This window comes from Balaenoptera physalus (genome assembly GCF_965194825.1).
Source record: "Balaenoptera physalus genome assembly, chromosome: 17".
NCBI classification, from domain to species: domain Eukaryota; kingdom Metazoa; phylum Chordata; class Mammalia; order Artiodactyla; family Balaenopteridae; genus Balaenoptera; species Balaenoptera physalus.
Window position 1 is genome coordinate 82,627,125 of NC_138895.1, and position 17,754 is coordinate 82,644,878.

A 17,754-nucleotide genomic window follows, 5' to 3' on the forward strand; every position below is an offset into this window, starting at 1 on the left:
CCACCCACCTCAGGTGGCATCGATGTGGCATGAGTGAAATATGTAGGTGGGGAGGCTGACTGGTGCCTGATACAGAGCCTTGCTAGTTTCCCTCCCCCACCCTTCTCCCCTCATAAACTTGCATATTCCCCCTAATAAGTATCAAACCCCTGGGATAGACTGTCCTATTCTTTGTATCCACCAGTGTAGTGCCTTACCCTTAGAAGGATCAAAAAAGAACTGCTTCCTGCATAGTAACTATCACTGTTCTTAAGAGATTTAGATTTTTTTAAGTCTATTTTAAGGGGAAAGACTATTCCGGAACTATCCAACAATCCTTCCACATGTCAGCCCCTCCTCCCAATGCCCATCCCCTCCGTCCTCAGATCCCCTGTCTAATCTGCCTTGTGATCGTGGGGAAGATAGTCCACTGGACTGGCAGGGCTCCACACCACCCCAGGCCTTCCTCCCTCCCTCAAAGGTGAGTGTGACCCCATCTTCTCCCCACTCCCACGCCACTCCAACTCCAGCGTCTGAGTCTCGGGAGCCATGGGAAAGGCCCTGCATCCAGGGCACAGCCCAGCCATCACAGGATCCCACCCTATGTTTTCCAACCCAGATGGCCTCAACTTCTTGCACTTGCTACACTTACTTCTGTTTTGTCCCCCCACCCCAGAATGCGATGGACCCTTGCAGAAGGTCTGGCCTATCTCGATGAAAGATGAAGGGTCCACATTTGGACCAGAGCATTAAAGGAGAAACAAGGTCTCCTGGCCAGCATGGTGGTGTGGCAAAACCCTTCCCCAGGGGTGAGATGAACCGGGGGGAAGAACGTGAGGTCCTAGGTCAGCCAAAGCATCTCCCTTAACAGCTGACCTTGGATGATGGAGCTGCAAACTAATGACATGCCCATCAGTGGCGGACATTAGCCTCAACAAATAAAGAATCAGCTATTTCTTGCCAACATGGGTTAAAAGTAAAGGCTGGTGCAGGTAGGGCCTATACATCTGCTAAGGTAAACCACAGACCTGGCTCTGAACGCTTATTGGCTAAAGCAGAGAGGAAGCCATGGTCACTTAGAGAGGTCCTTGTGTCCACCAGATCCAAACAAACTAGCTATTTAGGAGAAGGACATATTTTTCTGATACCTAGAAAAACTGCCCTCATAAAGGGGGCAAAAGAGTGGCATACATTTTACACTAGCCTCTGCCCCTTTATGATGGAAAGTTGCTCGGACAAAGTAAAGTAAATGGCATGGTCAAGGTGAAAGCAAAAGGAAATCTGGTGTCCGTTCCTCCAACAGCGTCCCTCCACGGCCAGCAGACCCCCAAGCCGGTCACCTCTTCACCGGTGACCACTGGCCAGTAAGCACCACCATGCACATCACCAGCGACAGCCAAGAACCGCGGGCCTAATGCGTTCATTTAAAAGCCAGAATCAAGCAAGGTGCGGCAGACTTTGACTTCCAAGTTAAAATATCCCGTGAAAACCCCTCGGCAGCCGCTTAAATCAATTAGCATCTCACGTCCTCAAAACAAACAAACAAAAATTAATAAGGGCTCATTTGTCACCAAATATAAGGAAGACCAAACAGGTTCCCCAAAGCAAGTGTTTGAATAGCTATCAAACACCAGTGGGTTATGTGCCAAAAAAGCGAAAATTCGAAAATATTAGAAAATAAAAAGATGACCAGGATAATACATGGATCAAGGCAGCAGTTAAGTTTTTGTTTTTTAAAGCGATGAAGGCGGTAAGAAGGCAGCACAGAGGGAAATCTAGCTATTTTCAATGTAACATGTTCACAGCCTACCTTTTCAGACCCAACAACATACTCACAGGGCAGTATAAGAGAAAAAGAACAAAGGAAAAGAAAAGAAAGAGGAACAAGCAAAAATTAGAAACACACCAGAACAAAAATAACTTTGACAGCATGGTCAAGAATTGACGTGGGCTTTGATGAGGCCAGGGGCACACGTGGACGTTCAGTAAAGCCCACCCACACCTACGGCCCCTGGGAAGGCTGGGGCCTCAGGCTGGCGGCACGTGCCGTGGAGCCTGTCAGCGCCTCAAACCAAAACTCCACCTACATCTAGACATTTCCTTTTGAGCCACAAAATGCAATCTCATTTCAGGTTGGACACTTTTTATCACCCCTACCAAGAGCTGCAGGAGAGTTAGGCTCTGTCCCTGCACCTAACTGTTGTTTTAAAAGTTAGATAACTGAGACGAGTGAAAGCAACACGGGATGAACAGCGACTGGAGGAGAATGTGTTTGAGTTGAGGTCACTGGCATCATTATCTCACTGAAGTGCATATGATGGCTGAGCGTTTATGGTACCAGCGAGAACAGAATGGACCCACCAGGAGGGAGGTTTCATTCACTCTGCGTAAACACTTGGGAATAGGATCAGCCACCATGCACCAAGCACAGTATCCTGAAACTAGTTATTCCTGCCCAATTGTCAGCACAGATTTCAAAAGGCAAAAACAAACTGGCCTTCTCTGGTGGGTCTGCAACCTCAAAGCCAAGAAGCTGATGAGCAGAAATGTCACCAGTGCCTCGTTTGGCAAGGCTAAGGCACTGGTCACGGGGTCAGGGCAGGGTTCCTGGCTTCAGCCACTCACCCACCAGTCTGTCCAGGGAGGGGAAGGCAGTCCCTGCCGAGGCCGCAGGCACCATGATGCGGGAAATGCAGGCCGCTGTGTGCCCGTGAGGCCCCACCTTGTGAGGGATGATTGCCACGGCATCTACCCCACCTGACGCCTGGGGCTCAGCAGGAGGCAACAAGTGAGGCGAGGAGCTGGCCGGGAGTGGGCCTGGTGCTGGCAGCTCTGCCCCTCGGCGGTGCCTGGGCTCCTAAACCTTGCCATCTCGGCTCCGAGGAGCAGAAGGGGAGCGCTGGCATGTAGATCACAGGGTCATGCGAAAACTAAGTACGGATCGTGGGTACGACATGCCTCGCCCTTTCCTTAGACCACACAGATGTGTCCGGGTGAGGAAATGAAAATTCCTCCAGACCCTGCCAGGCACCACCTGCAGGAGTGGCTCGGGGACTCTGTGCCTCTCACTCGTAGGGCTACCTGGACCTTTTTCCTCAACTCTGTGACATCTTCTCCTCTAACTTATCAACAACCAGCAAGTCGGGTCTGACCTTAGGTAAGTTCAGGAAACCCTGAGCACCTGCTCTGCAGCGGGCACTGCGGCACCCACGCCATGTCCCCCATCCTCACCTGGGAGACCATCGTGCGACCTGTACAGAGCAGGGAGGACAGACTCAGGGCCCAGGGCCCAAGGCCAGGAATGACAGAGCTACCCGCACTCTCCCCAGCAAAGGGGAGCACCTCTCGGCAAAGGCGTGCATCTCGTCCTCTCCTGCAGGAGGGACACCACTCTGGCCACACAGGGAAACTGAGCAGAGGGCAGAGAGGGGAAGCAGATGGCCCAGCAGAGCTCGTCTGCAATTCTGGTGACTTACTCACAGGGACAAAGTGTGGACTGAACTTTCCCTGCTCTGTCTGACACTCCCTGAGACACAGAAACTATGAACACACCTTCCTCTGTGTGGGGAGCTCTTTCGGAAGTCCCTGTGGCATTTCTGATACCCTAACCATAAGCGAGGGCTCTGGCGCTGCCATGGCGTGGCCGTCTGGCAGGAGGAGGAGCCTGAGCCCTGCAGGTGCCCGGACTGGGAGGCAGGAGGCCCGGGCCGACCCCCAGCTCAGCTAGCACCTCGTTCTGCCGCCTCTCCGGGTTCAGCCCCTCATCTACACATTGAAGGGATGAGGCTGAATAACAGTCTTCACACTGTGCCGGAGGGCAGTGCTGTCCAACAGGAAAACCATGTGAGCCACGTAAATAAAGTTTTCTAGTTTGCACATCTAAAAAAGTGAAAACCAAACCTTGCAACTGATTTTAATAACGTATTTTATTTAATCTAATATATGTAAGTGTTATTTCAACATGTAATCAATAAAAAAAGAAATACTGAGATAGTTTGCATTCTTTTTCCTAGACTAGGTCTCCGCATCTGACGTGCATTTTACCTACAGCACGTCTCGGCTCAGACCAGCCTCCTCCACAGTCTTAGTGACAGTGGCTACCCTACGGGACAGCGCTCCAGGGGGTCCCACCAGGGCTCCCAGCTGAAAAGGGGCAGTAAGTGTCCACACGAACCCTAAAACGATTTCCCTGAACCACAGGCTGTCCCATTTTTAAAAGTCTGAAAACCAGTGGACTGCACCCTTTTCCCCCTGCTGCAAGACTACGCTCCCGCTTGCTTCTCCGCTTCTGGATGTCGGGAAGCCCCCCACGCTGAGGAGCCTGGGCTCCAGGCAGACTTACCTACTATCTGTGTCCAGTCCCACGAAGTCCTTCTTCTCGAACGGGACGCAGAGGAGCGGGATCTTGTCCCCGGACTTGTCCGTGGCCCTGTCCAGGCGCTTGGACTCAAGCACAATGAACAGCGACTCGATGAAGTCCTCGATCCTCTTCTCCACCGTCCCGCAGTCCTCGTAGCCGGGGTAGAAGGCCACGTCGGTGCGCGGCTGCTCGGCCACCTCCCCCTGCAGCCCGAAGACGAAGAGCCGCGAGTCGTAGAGCGTGGAGCCGTACATCTCCTTCTGCACGTGGAACTTCTCGAAAGTCTGCGGCCAGTCCTTGGCCGAGAAGCAGTCTGTGATGGTGATGAGGCCCACGACCTTGCGGTGGGTCTGGAAGTCGCCCCACTCGTTGTTCTCGGGCGGGTAGTGGTGCCGATAGCGGATATAGAGCACGCGCTGCGAGTCGCGCACGCTGATCTGGCTCACGGACGAGATCCTCTTGTAGATCTTGAAGAAGTTCTCCTCCGAGACGATCCCCACGGGCTGGACCACCACGAGGAGAGTCTGGTGGTCCTCAGCACACTGCATGTAGTCAGGGACACTCATGGTGAAGACCCTACCCAGAGAGAAGAAGAGGCTTTGAGGTGCACCGGGTTTTGCAGGCTGCCAGCGCGCTCGGAGACGTGGTGATGCCGGCGCCCACCAGCTGGAAGGCAGGGTAAGCCCCGAGCAGAGCTGTGGGGAACAGTCTGCCCTCGGAGCTCTGCATATGGCTATTACAGCTCTTATCACAATTCCCTGCTCTTGCACCAGGCCTGGAGCTCCTGCAGAAAAGGGGCCATCTCTTGCTTTCTGTTTCCAACACCTAGCCAGGCACCAGGCACTGATGTGGAGTCAGTGCTCAAAAAGCTGAATAAATGAATGAACAACGGAAGGAACTGCTTCCCCAGCCCCTCAGCAGAACAGAATGAAAAGAACCACAGTGGAATCAGATGGTCTGGACTTGAACTCCAGTCCACTTGAGCTCCTGAACTGAAAAATAATGGTGATAATAAAACTTGCTTTCTAAGAAGACATCTGGATTGAGGAAGGCTGCAAATGCAAAGTGCCGGGCATACTGCCTGACGTAGAAGGAGAGGCTATACACAGTTACTATCCCTCCTTTATGAACTGTGTTTCCTTGGGAGAGTTTTAATAACCTCTCTGAGTGAATTTTGTTGGATGTAAAAAGAAAGCAACATCAACAATACTCCGATAAAAATTAAAAAAGAAAGAAAGAAGGAAAACAACATTACCTGATTCTCAGTACCGTTGAATTCAATTAGATAACCCATAGGAAAGCATCTGGCCCATAGGAGTTAATAAATGTTTGCTGCATGAACGAACAAACAAGCAAATGAATGCTGCCCCCTTCCACAGACCATCATAACAGCACTGCCCAGAAATGTGAAGCCCACATGCCACCCCTGACTCTACACTAACAACGTCAGTGACCTGGGGCAGGCCTGTGTGCTTCTTTAAACCCCAGTTTTATCATAAATTAAAATGTGGATAATAACACAAACCTCAAAGGGTTAGTGAGTCAATATTCTGGTTTTAATATTGTACCATAACTTTGCAAGACGGTACCATCAAGAGAAACTGGGCAAAGGGTCCATAAGCTCTCTCAATATTATCTCTTACAACTGCATGGGAATCTACATTACATCTCAAAATAAAAGGTCTAATTTTTTTTAAAGGCTATTGAGGTTAAATGAGCTCATTGTATCAAATAAGGAATACACCGTACAAATAGGGAAACGCCTAGCCCGTGAGATACACTCAGTAAATCTTTCCACTGACCCCACTGGTCTCTCCTACTTCAGAGTACAGGGATGGGTACTCACGGCCAGAGGCCGCTGTACTGTGAAGCTAACAGAGCTAACGGCCCCCACTTGCAAAAGCCCCTTCCATGGCCCTATATCTAATTTTGTATTTGTAATTGTGTTTTCTTTTTCTTGACTAAGAACTCCAAATTGCATAGCCTTCGGGTCACCAGAACCTGACTACAGAGATCATGACAGCAGCCCTCCCAGATGAAACAATAAAAATAAAAGGCCATTTCCACTAGACCTCTGAGTAAGTCCAATGGCAGGGATTTCATCCTGGGCTGAGAGGAAGAGGACTGGGGAGGGAGGTGGGAGCAATTTGGGGCACGCAGATCCTGGGGCCACCTACCCCATGCTGGACTTCAGAGTCAACCCTCACCCTCCAGGAACTTCACAACACACCTGGACAGAGCAGCAGGAACAAGATTTTTTTTTTTTTTTTCCAAAACTGGGCAGAAGACCTAAATAGACATTTCTCCAAAGAAGACATACAGATGGCCAAGAAGCACATGAAAAGATGCTCAACATCACTAATCATTAGAGAAATGCAAATCAAAACTACAATGAGGTATCACCTCACACCAGTTAGAATGGGCATCATCAGAAAATCTACAAACAACAAATGCTGGAGAGGGTGTGGAGAAAAGGGAACCCTCTTGCACTGTTGGTGGGAATGTAAATTGATACAGCCACTATGGAGAACAATATGGAGGTTCCTTAAAAAACTAAACTAGAATTACCATATGACCCAGCAATCCCACTACTGGGCATATACCCAGAGAAAACCGTAATTCAAAAAGACACGTGCACCCCAATGTTCATTGCAGCACTATTTACAATAGCCAGGTCATGGAAGCAACCTAAATGCCCATCGACAGACGAATGGATAAAGAAGTTGTGGTACATATATACAATGGAATATTACTCAGCCATAAAAAGGAACGAAATTGAGTCATTTGTTGAGACGTGGATGGATCTAGAGACTGTCATACAGAGTGAAATAAGTCAGAAAGAGAAAAACAAATATCGTATATTAACGCATGTATGTGGAACCTAGAAAAATGGTACAGATGAACTGGTTTGCAGGGCAGAAGTTGAGACACAGATGTAGAGAACAAACGTATGGACACCAAGGGGGGAAAAGTACGGAGGGGTGGGGATGGTGGTGTGCTGAATTGGGTGATTGGGATTGACATGCATACACTGATGTGTATAAAATTGATGACTGATTAAAAAAACAAACAAACAAACAAACAAAAAAACGGTGGGTCTAGCCCTGCACTGTGCAATACAGGAGCCACTGGCCACATGTGGCTATTGAGTTCCTGAAAAAAAAAAGAAAAAAAAAAGAAACCTCTGACCCGCTAACAGGTCTTGTTTCTACCCAGGCCACAAATAGCTTCTGTGTATATTATCTCATGAAAACCTCTAAATAATATCACCCCGACTTTACACATGAAGAAACTGAGGGAAAGAGAAGCCTGTCACATTGTGCAAGATCACAGAGAGGCCACGTCAGCAGCAGTATATAAACGCAGGCGCTCCCGCACCCCCCCACCCCAGCCCCTGTCCCGTCACTCACACTGTGAAGTGTGATACACTGCCCCCTGGCCCCTCCCTGCAATAATTCTCTGCAGTCTTTTCTGCGCCTCCTGGGAAGAACCAAAAGCACATCAACTTTCAACAAAGAGGGATGTCACCCCTTGGGGGACATATCAAAATCTTAAGCACTGGGATGGGTGGGAGGTGGATTTGAGAGTTTTCTGTTTCTAAAAGGTGGCAAAGATATTGAAAAACCCTTATCTAGTCTAAGCCTTCATTGTGCAGAGAAGAAAACGGAGGCCCAGAGTAGATGAGGAAAGGCCCTTATAAACAAATTCTGCTTCAGTGCAGCACCGAGCAAGCCCTGGGCACTGCTGAATGGGTGCAGGATCTGTGCAGGATCTGTAAGGCCCAGGAGAACAGGTGTTAGAAAAAAGAAAGAGAAAAATCATACAAGGTCCTCTCTCTACAATACCGTACAAAGACGTTTCATCAAGTTATTCCATATTCGTGCATCCAAAATTAAGGTGGGCTAAATCAAGGTATAATAGGTCATAGAAATCAGGAAGTTTGAACCGTGATGGAAATTCCAACCTTTACTGTGGCTTTTCCCAATTCAAGCATGTGCTCAGTGGGCACTCCCTGCACCTGGCCCAGAGTTCTCCCAGACACAGATCTTTATTAACATGTCCCACATCACACACAGGCCCACCAGAAGAAAAACACCTACAGATAAGATGGAACCAATGAAACTGAAAGCGGCCAACCAGCATATATTATTCGCAAAAAGCACGCTGCTCCCCATCAGTAGGCGGCGGAGAACTCGTTGCAAGCACCACGTGCATCGGGTTGGCTCCAGCGCTGGCTGTCACTCTTTGTGACCATAAGTGAGTCACGCAGCTTCACTGAGGTTAGTTTTCTCTTTTGTGCAAGGCTATGGTTGAAACTAATGATGTATAAAATCTCATCATTCACATCCCCAACATCTAATGAGGACTTCCCATGTGCCAGGCTCTCTACAGATGAAAAGGTAGGGTCCCAGATATATGCATGGGTAGAAAAAGTTTATATCATAAAGATGTTCATTCTCCCCATTTTGATATATAGATTCAACACAATTCTGATTAGAATTCCTATCAGATTTTTCATGGAATGTAACAAGTTAGTTTATGGTCAATAGCCAAGAAACTCCTGAGGAACGACCAATGGGGAAGGGCATTTGTCCCACCAGATATAACTGCTAATGGAACATAGGGTTTCTTTGTGGGGTGATGAAATGTTCTAAAATTGATTGTGGTGATGGTTGTACAGCTCTGTGAATACATTAAAAACCACTGAACTGTATATTTAAATGGTTGAACTGTATAGCATGTGAATTATATTTCAGTAAATCTGTAGGGGAAAAAAAAAAAACCTATAGTCAGCACAGTATTGGCACAGGGATAGAGAGAAAAATGGAAATGTCATCAAGCCCAGAACCAGACCCACACATGCATGGTAATTTGAAATACAGCTGAGGTGCCATTCTAGGACAGTAGGAAAGGACAGACTCTCCAATAGTAGTACTGGCACAATGCGTAATCCATGAGTAAGAAAAAGAGCATAACCCAATCAGAAAATGGACAAATTGCTCAAACAGACATCTTTGAAGAGGAAACTCAAGCAGCCAAGACGTGTACAGTAAGATGCTCCACCTCAATGGCGATCAGGAGATAGCAAATTAAAACCACAGGGATAGACCATTTCATACCCACCCGATTGACCAAAAAAAAAAATTATCGTGGTAACATATACGTAACACAAAACTTACCTTTTTAAATGTAGAGTTCTATGGCATTAAGTACACTTACATTGTTGTGCAACCATCTCCAGAACTTTTTCACCTTCACCACTGAAGCTCTGTCCCCATGAAACACTAGCTCCCCATCCCCCCACCCCTGGCACGCCCCCATCTACTTTCTGTCTCTATGAATCTGACCATGCTAGGCACGTCACATAAGTGAAATCATATGCTATTTGTCCTTTTGTGACTGGCTTATTTCACTTAGCAGAATGTCTTCAAGGTTCGTCAGTGTTGTAGCATGTATCAGAATCTCCTTCTTGTTTAATGCTGAATAATATTTCATTGTATATATATATATATACCACATTTTATTTATTCATTCATTGAAGGTCATTTGGGTTGTTTCTAGCTTTGGCTACTATGAATAATACTATTATGAACATGGGTATAAAGACAAAATGTTTTAAATATAAAAACACCACATGTTTGCAAAAATGTAGACCAAAGGTAACTCTCCTATTTGACAGGTGGCATGTATTCTGGCATGTGGCTGGCAGGTTCACAGAAGCAAGAACTGAAGAGAACACAAATGTCCACGGTCAGGAGAATGGGTAACTAAACTGTGGTCGTTTAACACAATGAAATACTTTAGAACAGTGCAAATGAATGACCTAGAGCTACACTGCAGGAACAAAGATGAATCTCAAAAACATGATGGGCAAATAAAGCAAGTTGTGGATTAATACAAGCAGCACCATTCCATTTATGTAAAGTTCAAAAACAGGCAACACTTAAACAATATCTTGTTTACACATATGGTAAAATTATAAAGAAAAAGTAAATTTGGATAGTGGTTACCTGGGTGGCAAAGAGGAATGCAGTTTGAAAGGGAAGCAGTGGGCTTCAGAAGTAGTAGTTATGTTCTGTCTCTTAAGCTAGATGGTAGATCCAGCGATGCTTGTTTTGCCATTCTTTAAACTGCACATACATGTTAAACATTTAACATAAGAGTTAAAAAAGGAAGAAGGGGGACTTCCTTGGCGGTTAAGACTTCGCCTTCCAATGCAGGGGGTGAGGGTTCCATCCCTGGTCAGGGAGCTATGATCCCACATGCCTCGCAGCCAAGAAACCAAAACATAACACAGAAGCAATATTGTAACAAATTCAATAAAGACTTTGAAAATGGTCCACATCAAAAAAAAAAGGAAGAAGGTCGAACTTCAAAAAGCTTACAGTGCGTGTTTCAGCAGGTTGGCTAGTTTCAGGGCCTGGCCCCAGCCCTTCTCATCTATCAGGAGATTATGTGCTACTACTCCTGCCAACACCCCTCTTCTATAAGCAAAAAAGTTGATGCACAAAAAAGGCAAGTGTGTTACAGGTGCAGAGGTGGCCTGTGGTTCTGACACAGGTTGAGGACAGAAGGTGTTCAATTTCTCGAGTCTGAAGTAAAATGAGAAAAATATGAACAATGTATATTAAGCTTCCCATAAAACTAAAGTAAATTTAGTAAGTGCTTTATAAATATTAACTACTATTGTTATCATTTATTTTTAGATTATGAACTATCTCATTTTTTGCTGTTAAAACATTCTTTTTTTTTTTTTTAATTGGCTGCACCCCACGGCCTGTAGGATCTTAGTTCCCTGACCAGGGACTGAACCCGGGCCACCTCAGTGAAAGCACCGAGTCCTAACCACTGGACGGCCAGGAAATTCCCAAACATTCTTGCTTTTATAAAACAATATGGGGGGTGGGGAGATGGGGCTTGTTTTTCTATTATTCTATCTGGGCAAAAATAGGAATTGACAAGCCTATGATTGGCCCTCCAGCTTTTTAGCGCTTACCAATCTATGACATCTAAACAATGAAGTCACCCTGGACTAAAAGACCCCTCTGGGTCCCTTCCAGTTCCAACTAGGCCCTGAAAAGCAGACCAGCAATCAAATCCATGCCACAGCTCAATAAAACTTACAACCTCAGGCAAGGGTTTTCCCTGAAGCAGCTCAGTATTAGCAAACTTCTTGTTCACTTTTGCCCCAGATTCAAAATATGCAAGTACCACGGGAGGAAATTTGTCTCATATAAGGTAGGAAAAGGGCTGCACTGGGCACTTTACAACTTATCATAGTTAGACTTCACAACAATCCTAAGAAACAAGCATTCCCATTTTCAACCTTACAGATGAGGAACCAGGCTCAGTCAGCTGCCCAAGGTCTCCTAATCTGTAAGAGGTAAACTGGAGCCAGGTTCCAGAGTCCATGCTTTTCCACTACTTTCTTCAAGGGAGAAAGAATCTGATGAAATAAGCCCTGGCACTGAGCCAGCTCTGGTGTCTGAGACTAATCTAATACAAATATTAAAACATCAAGAATATATTTCTTGGAGCCTCCCATCAAGCCTCTCAGATAGCCTCAACCACCAGAGGGCAGACAACAGAAGCAAGAAAAACTACAATCCTGCAGCCTGTGGACCAAAAACCACATTCACAGAAAGATAGGCAAGATGAAAAGGCAGAGGGCTATGTACCAGATGAAGGAACAAGAAAAAACCCCAGAAAAACAACTAAATGAAGTGGAGATAGGCAACCTTCCAGAAAAAGACTTCAGAATAATGATAGTGAAGATGATCCAGGACCTCAGAATAAGAATGGAGGTAAAGATCGAGAAGATGCAAGAAATGATTAACAAAGACCTAGAAGAATTAAAGAACAAACAAACAGAGATGACCAATACAATAACTGAAATGAAAACTACACTAGAAGGGATCAATAGCAGAATAACTGAGGCAGAAGAATGGATAAGTGACCTGGAAGATGGAATGGTGGAATTCACTGCCATGGAACAGAATAAAGATAAAAGAATGAAAAGAAATGAAGATAGCCTAAGAGACCTCTGGGACAACATTAAACACCACAACATTCACATTATAGGGGTCCCAGAAGGAGAAGAGAGAGAGAAAGGACCAGAGAAAATATTTGAAGAGATTATAGTCGAAAACTTCCCTAACATGGGAAAGGAAATAGCCACCCAAGTCCAGGAAGCGCAGAGAGTCCCATACAGGATAAACCCAAGAAGAAACACGCCGAGACACATAGTAATCAAAGTGGCAAAAATTAAAGACAGAGAAAAATTATTGAAAGCAGCAAGGGAAAAACAACAAATAACATACAAGGGAACTCCCATAAGGTTAACAGCTGATTTCTCAGCAGAAACTCTGCAAGCCAGAAGGGAGTGGCATGATATACTTAAAGTGATGAAAGGGAAGAACCTACAACCAAGATTACTCTACCTGGCAAGGATCTCATTTAGATTTGATGGAGAAATCAAAAGCTTTACAGACAAGCAAAAGCTAAGAGAATTCAGCACCACCAAACCAGCTCTACAACAAATGCTAAAGGAACTTCTCTAAGTGGGAAACACAAGAGAAGAAAAGGACCTACAAAAACAAACCCAAAACAATTAAGAAAATGGTCATAGGAACATACATATCGATAATTACCTTAAACGTGAATGGATTAAATGCCCCAACCAAAAGACATAGACTGGCTGAATGGATACAAAAACAAGACCCATATATATGCTGTCTACAAGAGACCCACTTTAGACCTAGGGACACATACAGACTGAAAGTGAGGGGATGGAAAAAGATATTCCATGCAAATGGAAATCAAAAGAAAGCTGGAATAGCTATACTCATATCAGATAAAATAGACTTTAAAATAAAGAATGTTACAAGAGACAAGGAAGGACACTACATAATGATCAAGGGATCAATCCAAGAAGAAGATATAACAATTATAAATATATATGCACCCAACATAGGAGCACCTCAATACATAAGGCAACTGCTAACAGCTATAAAAGAGGAAATTGACAGTAACACAATCATAGTGGGGGACTTTAACACCTCACTTACACCAATGGACAGATCATCCAAAATGAAAATGAATAAGGAAACACAAGCTTTAAATGACACAATAGACCAGATAGATTTAATTGATATATATAGGACATTCCATCCAAAAACAGCAGATTACACGTTCTTCTCAAGTGCGCACGGAACATTCTCCAGGATAGATCACATCTTGGGTCACAAATCAAGCCTCAGTAAATTTAAGAAAATTGAAATCATATCAAGCATCTTTTCTGACCACAACACTATGAGATTAGAAATGAATTACAGGGAAAAAAACGTAAAAAAGACGAACACATGGAGGCTAAACAATACGTTACTAAATAACCAAGAGATCACTGAAGAAATCAAAGAGGAAATAAAAAAATACCTAGAGACAAATGACAATGAAAACACGACGACCCAAAACCTATGGGATGCAGCAAAAGCAGTTCTAAGAGGGAAGTTTATAGCTATACAAGCCTACCTAAAGAAACAAGAAAAATCTCAAGTAAACAATCTAACCTTACACCTAAAGAAACTAGAGAAAGAAGAACAAACAAAACCCAAAGTTAGCAGAAGGAAAGAAATCATAAAGATCAGAGCAGAAATAAATGAAATAGAAACAAAGAAAACAATAGCAAAGATCAATAAAACTAAAAGTTGGTTCTTTGAGAAGATAAACAAAATTGATAAGCCATTAGCCAGACTCATCAAGAAAAGAGGGAGAGGACTCAAATCAATAAAATCAGAAATGAAAAAGGAGAAGTTACAAAAGACACCGCAGAAATACAGAACATCCTAAGAGACTACTATAAGCAACTTTATGCCAATAAAATGGACAACCTGGAAGAAATGGACAAATTTTTAGAAAGGTATAACCTTCCAAGACTGAACCAGGAAGAAACAGAAAATATGAACAGACCAATCACAAGTAATGAAATTGAAACTGTGATTAAAAATCTTCCAACAAACAAAAGTCCAGGACCAGATGGCTTCACAGGTGAATTCTATCAAACATTTAGAGAAGAGCTAACACCTATCCTTCTCAAACTCTTCCAAAAAATTGCAGAGGAAGGAACACTCCCAAACTCATTCTATGAGGCCACCATTACCCTGATACCCAAACCAGACAAAGACACTACAAAAAAAGAAAATTACAGACCAATATCACTGATGAATATAGATGCAAAAATCCTCAACAAAATACTAGCAAACAGAATCCAACAACACATTAAAAGGATCATACACCACGATCAAGTGGGATTTATCCCAGGGATGCAAGGATTCTTCAATATACGCAAATCAATCAATGTGATACACCATATTAACAAATTGAAGAATAAAAACCATATGATCATCTCAATAGATGCAGAAAAAGCTTTTGACAAAATTCAATACCCATTTATGATAAAAACTCTCCAGAAAGTGGGCGTAGAGGGAACCTACCTCAACATAATAAAGGCCATATATGACAAACCCACAGCAAACATCATTCTCAATGGTGAAAAACTGAAAGCATTTCCTCTAAGATCAGGAACGAGACAAGGATGTCCACTCTCACCACTATTATTCAACATAGTTCTGGAAGTCCTAGCCACGGCAATCAGAGAAGAAAAAGAAATAAAAGGAATACAAATTGGAAAAGAAGAAGTAAAACTGTCACTGTTTGCGGATGACATGATACTATACATAGAGAATCCTAAAACTGCCACCAGAAACTGCTAGAGCTAATTAATGAATATGGTAAAGTTGCAGGATACAAATCAATGCACAGAAATCTCTTGCATTCCTATACACTAATGATGAAAAATCTGAAAGAGAAGTTATGGAAACACTCCCATTTACCATTGCAACAAAAAGAATAAAATACCTAGGAATAAACCTACCTAGGGAGACAAAAGACCTGTATGCAGAAAACTATAAGACACTGATGAAAGAAATTAAAGATGATACCAACAGATGGAGAGATATACCATGTTCTTGGATTGGAAGAATCAACATTGTGAAAATGAGTATACTACCCAAAGCAATCTACAGATTCAATGCAATCCCTATCAAATTACCAATGGCATTTTTTACGGAGCTAGAACAAATCATCTTAAAATTTGTATGGAGCCACAAAAGACCCCAAATAGCCAAAGCAGTCTTGAGGCAAAAAAATGGAGCTGGAGGAATCAGACTCCCTGACTTCAGACTATACTACAAAGCTACAGTAATCAAGACAATATGGTACTGGCACAAAAACAGAAACATAGATCAATGGAACAAGATAGAAAGCCCAGAGATTAACCACGCACCTATGGTCAACTAATTTATGACAAAGGAGGCAAAGATATACAATGGAGAAAAGACAGTCTCTTCAATAAGTGGTGCTGGGAAAACTGGACAGCTACATGTAAAAGAATGAAATTAGAATACTCCCTAACACCATACACAAAAATAAACTCAAAATGGATTAGAGACCTAAATATAAGACTGGACACTATAAAACTCTTAGAGGAAAACATAGGAAGAACACTCTTTGACATAAATAACAGCAAGATCTTTTTTGATCCACCTCCTAGAGTAATGGAAATAAAAACAAAAATAAACAAGTGGGACCTAATGAAACTTCAAAGCTTTTGCACAGCAAAGGAAACCATAAACAAGACGAAAAGACAACCCTCAGAATGGGAGAAAATATTTGCAAACGAATCAACGGACAAAGGATTAATCTCCAAAATATATAAACAGCTCATTCAGCTCAATATCAAAGAAACAAACACCCCAATCCAAAAATGGGCAGAAGACCTAAGTAGACATTTCTCCAAAGAAGACACACAGACGGCCACGAAGCACATGAAAAGATGCTCAACATCACTAATTATTAGAGAAATGCAAATCAAAACTACAATGAGGTATCACCTCACTCCTGTTAGAATGGGCATCATCAGAAAATCTACAAACAACAAATGCTGGAGAGGGTGTGGAGGAAAGGGAACCCTCTTGCACTGTTGGTGGGAATGTAAATTGATACAGCCACTATGGAGAACAATATGGAGGTTCCTTAAAAAACTAAAAATAGAATTACCATATGACCCAGCAATCCCACTACTGGGCATATACCCAGAGAAAACCATAATTCAAAAAGACACATGCACCCTAATGTTCATTGCAGCACTATTTACAATAGCCAGGTCATGGAAGCAACCTAAATGCCCATCAACAGACGAATGGATAAAGAAGTTGTGGTACATATATACAATGGAATATTACTCAGCCATAAAAAGGAACGAAATTGAGTCATTTGTTGAGACGTGGATGGATCTAGAGACTGTCATACAGAGTGAAGTAAGTCAGAAAGAGAAAAACAAATATCGTATATTAATGCATGTATGTGGAACCTAGAAAAATGGTACAGATGAGCCGGTTTGCAGGGCAGAGGTTGAGACACAGATGTAGAGAATGGACATATGGACACCAAGGGGGGAAAACTGCAGTGGGGTGGGGATGGTGGTGTGCTGAATTGGGCGATTGGGATTGACATGTATACACTGATGTGTATAAAATTGATGCCTAATAAGAACCTGTAGTATAAAAAAACAAACAAACAAAACAACTAATACTAAACTTTCATTGGGTTATTTGTATGGAAATATGTTAATATAAATGTTTCAGACATTAAAAAAAAAAAAAAAAAAAAAAAAGAATATATTTCTTCAACTTGGTAGTTCCTCAAAAAGTTAAACATAGAGTTACCATATAAACAGCAGTTCTACTCCTAGGTATATACCAAAGAGATTTGAAAATACATGTCCACACAAAAACTAGTATGCTAACATCCATAGCAGTATTATCCCTAAGAGTCAAAAAGTGGAAACAACGCAAGTGTCCATCACCTGATAAATGCATAAACAAAATGTGATCTATCCATAACAATAGAATATTACTCAGCCATAAAAAGGAACAAAGTACTGACCCTACTACAATATGGGTGGACCTTGAAAACGTTATGCTAAGTGAAAGAAGCCAGGCACAAAAGGCCACATACTGTATGAGTCCATTTACATGAAATGCCCCAAATATGCAACTCCTTAGAGACAGAAAGTAAATCTGTGGCTGCCCCGGGCTGCAGGAGGGGATACTGCCAAAGGGTATGGAATTTCTTTTTGAAGTGAGGAAAATGTTCTGGAATAATAATGGTTGCACAACTGTGAATATACTAAAACCCACTGAAATGTACAATTTAAATGGGTGGACTTTATCGTATGTGAACATTATCTCAATAACGCTGTTATTTCATAAAATATTTCCTGACAACTATTTTTCCCTCTATACTATTGGACTGCCCCACAATTTAAGAAAAACAAAACAAAAAACCTTGCCAGG

At 43.3% G+C, this 17,754-nt stretch overlaps 1 protein-coding gene across 5 annotated transcripts in view; it reads right to left on the minus strand.

The window, feature by feature from the left end:
* Window positions 1-17,754, minus strand: part of TRAPPC9 (trafficking protein particle complex subunit 9) — a 556,901-nt gene that overhangs the window by 501,644 nt on the left and 37,503 nt on the right. For all 5 annotated transcript variants that reach the window (XM_082433781.1, XM_082433777.1, XM_082433780.1 and 2 more), the window contains one exon: window positions 4,322-4,915. In XM_082433781.1, coding sequence (XP_082289907.1) covers window positions 4,322-4,915 — 594 coding nt within the window. The remainder of the gene's footprint in view (window positions 1-4,321; window positions 4,916-17,754) is intronic.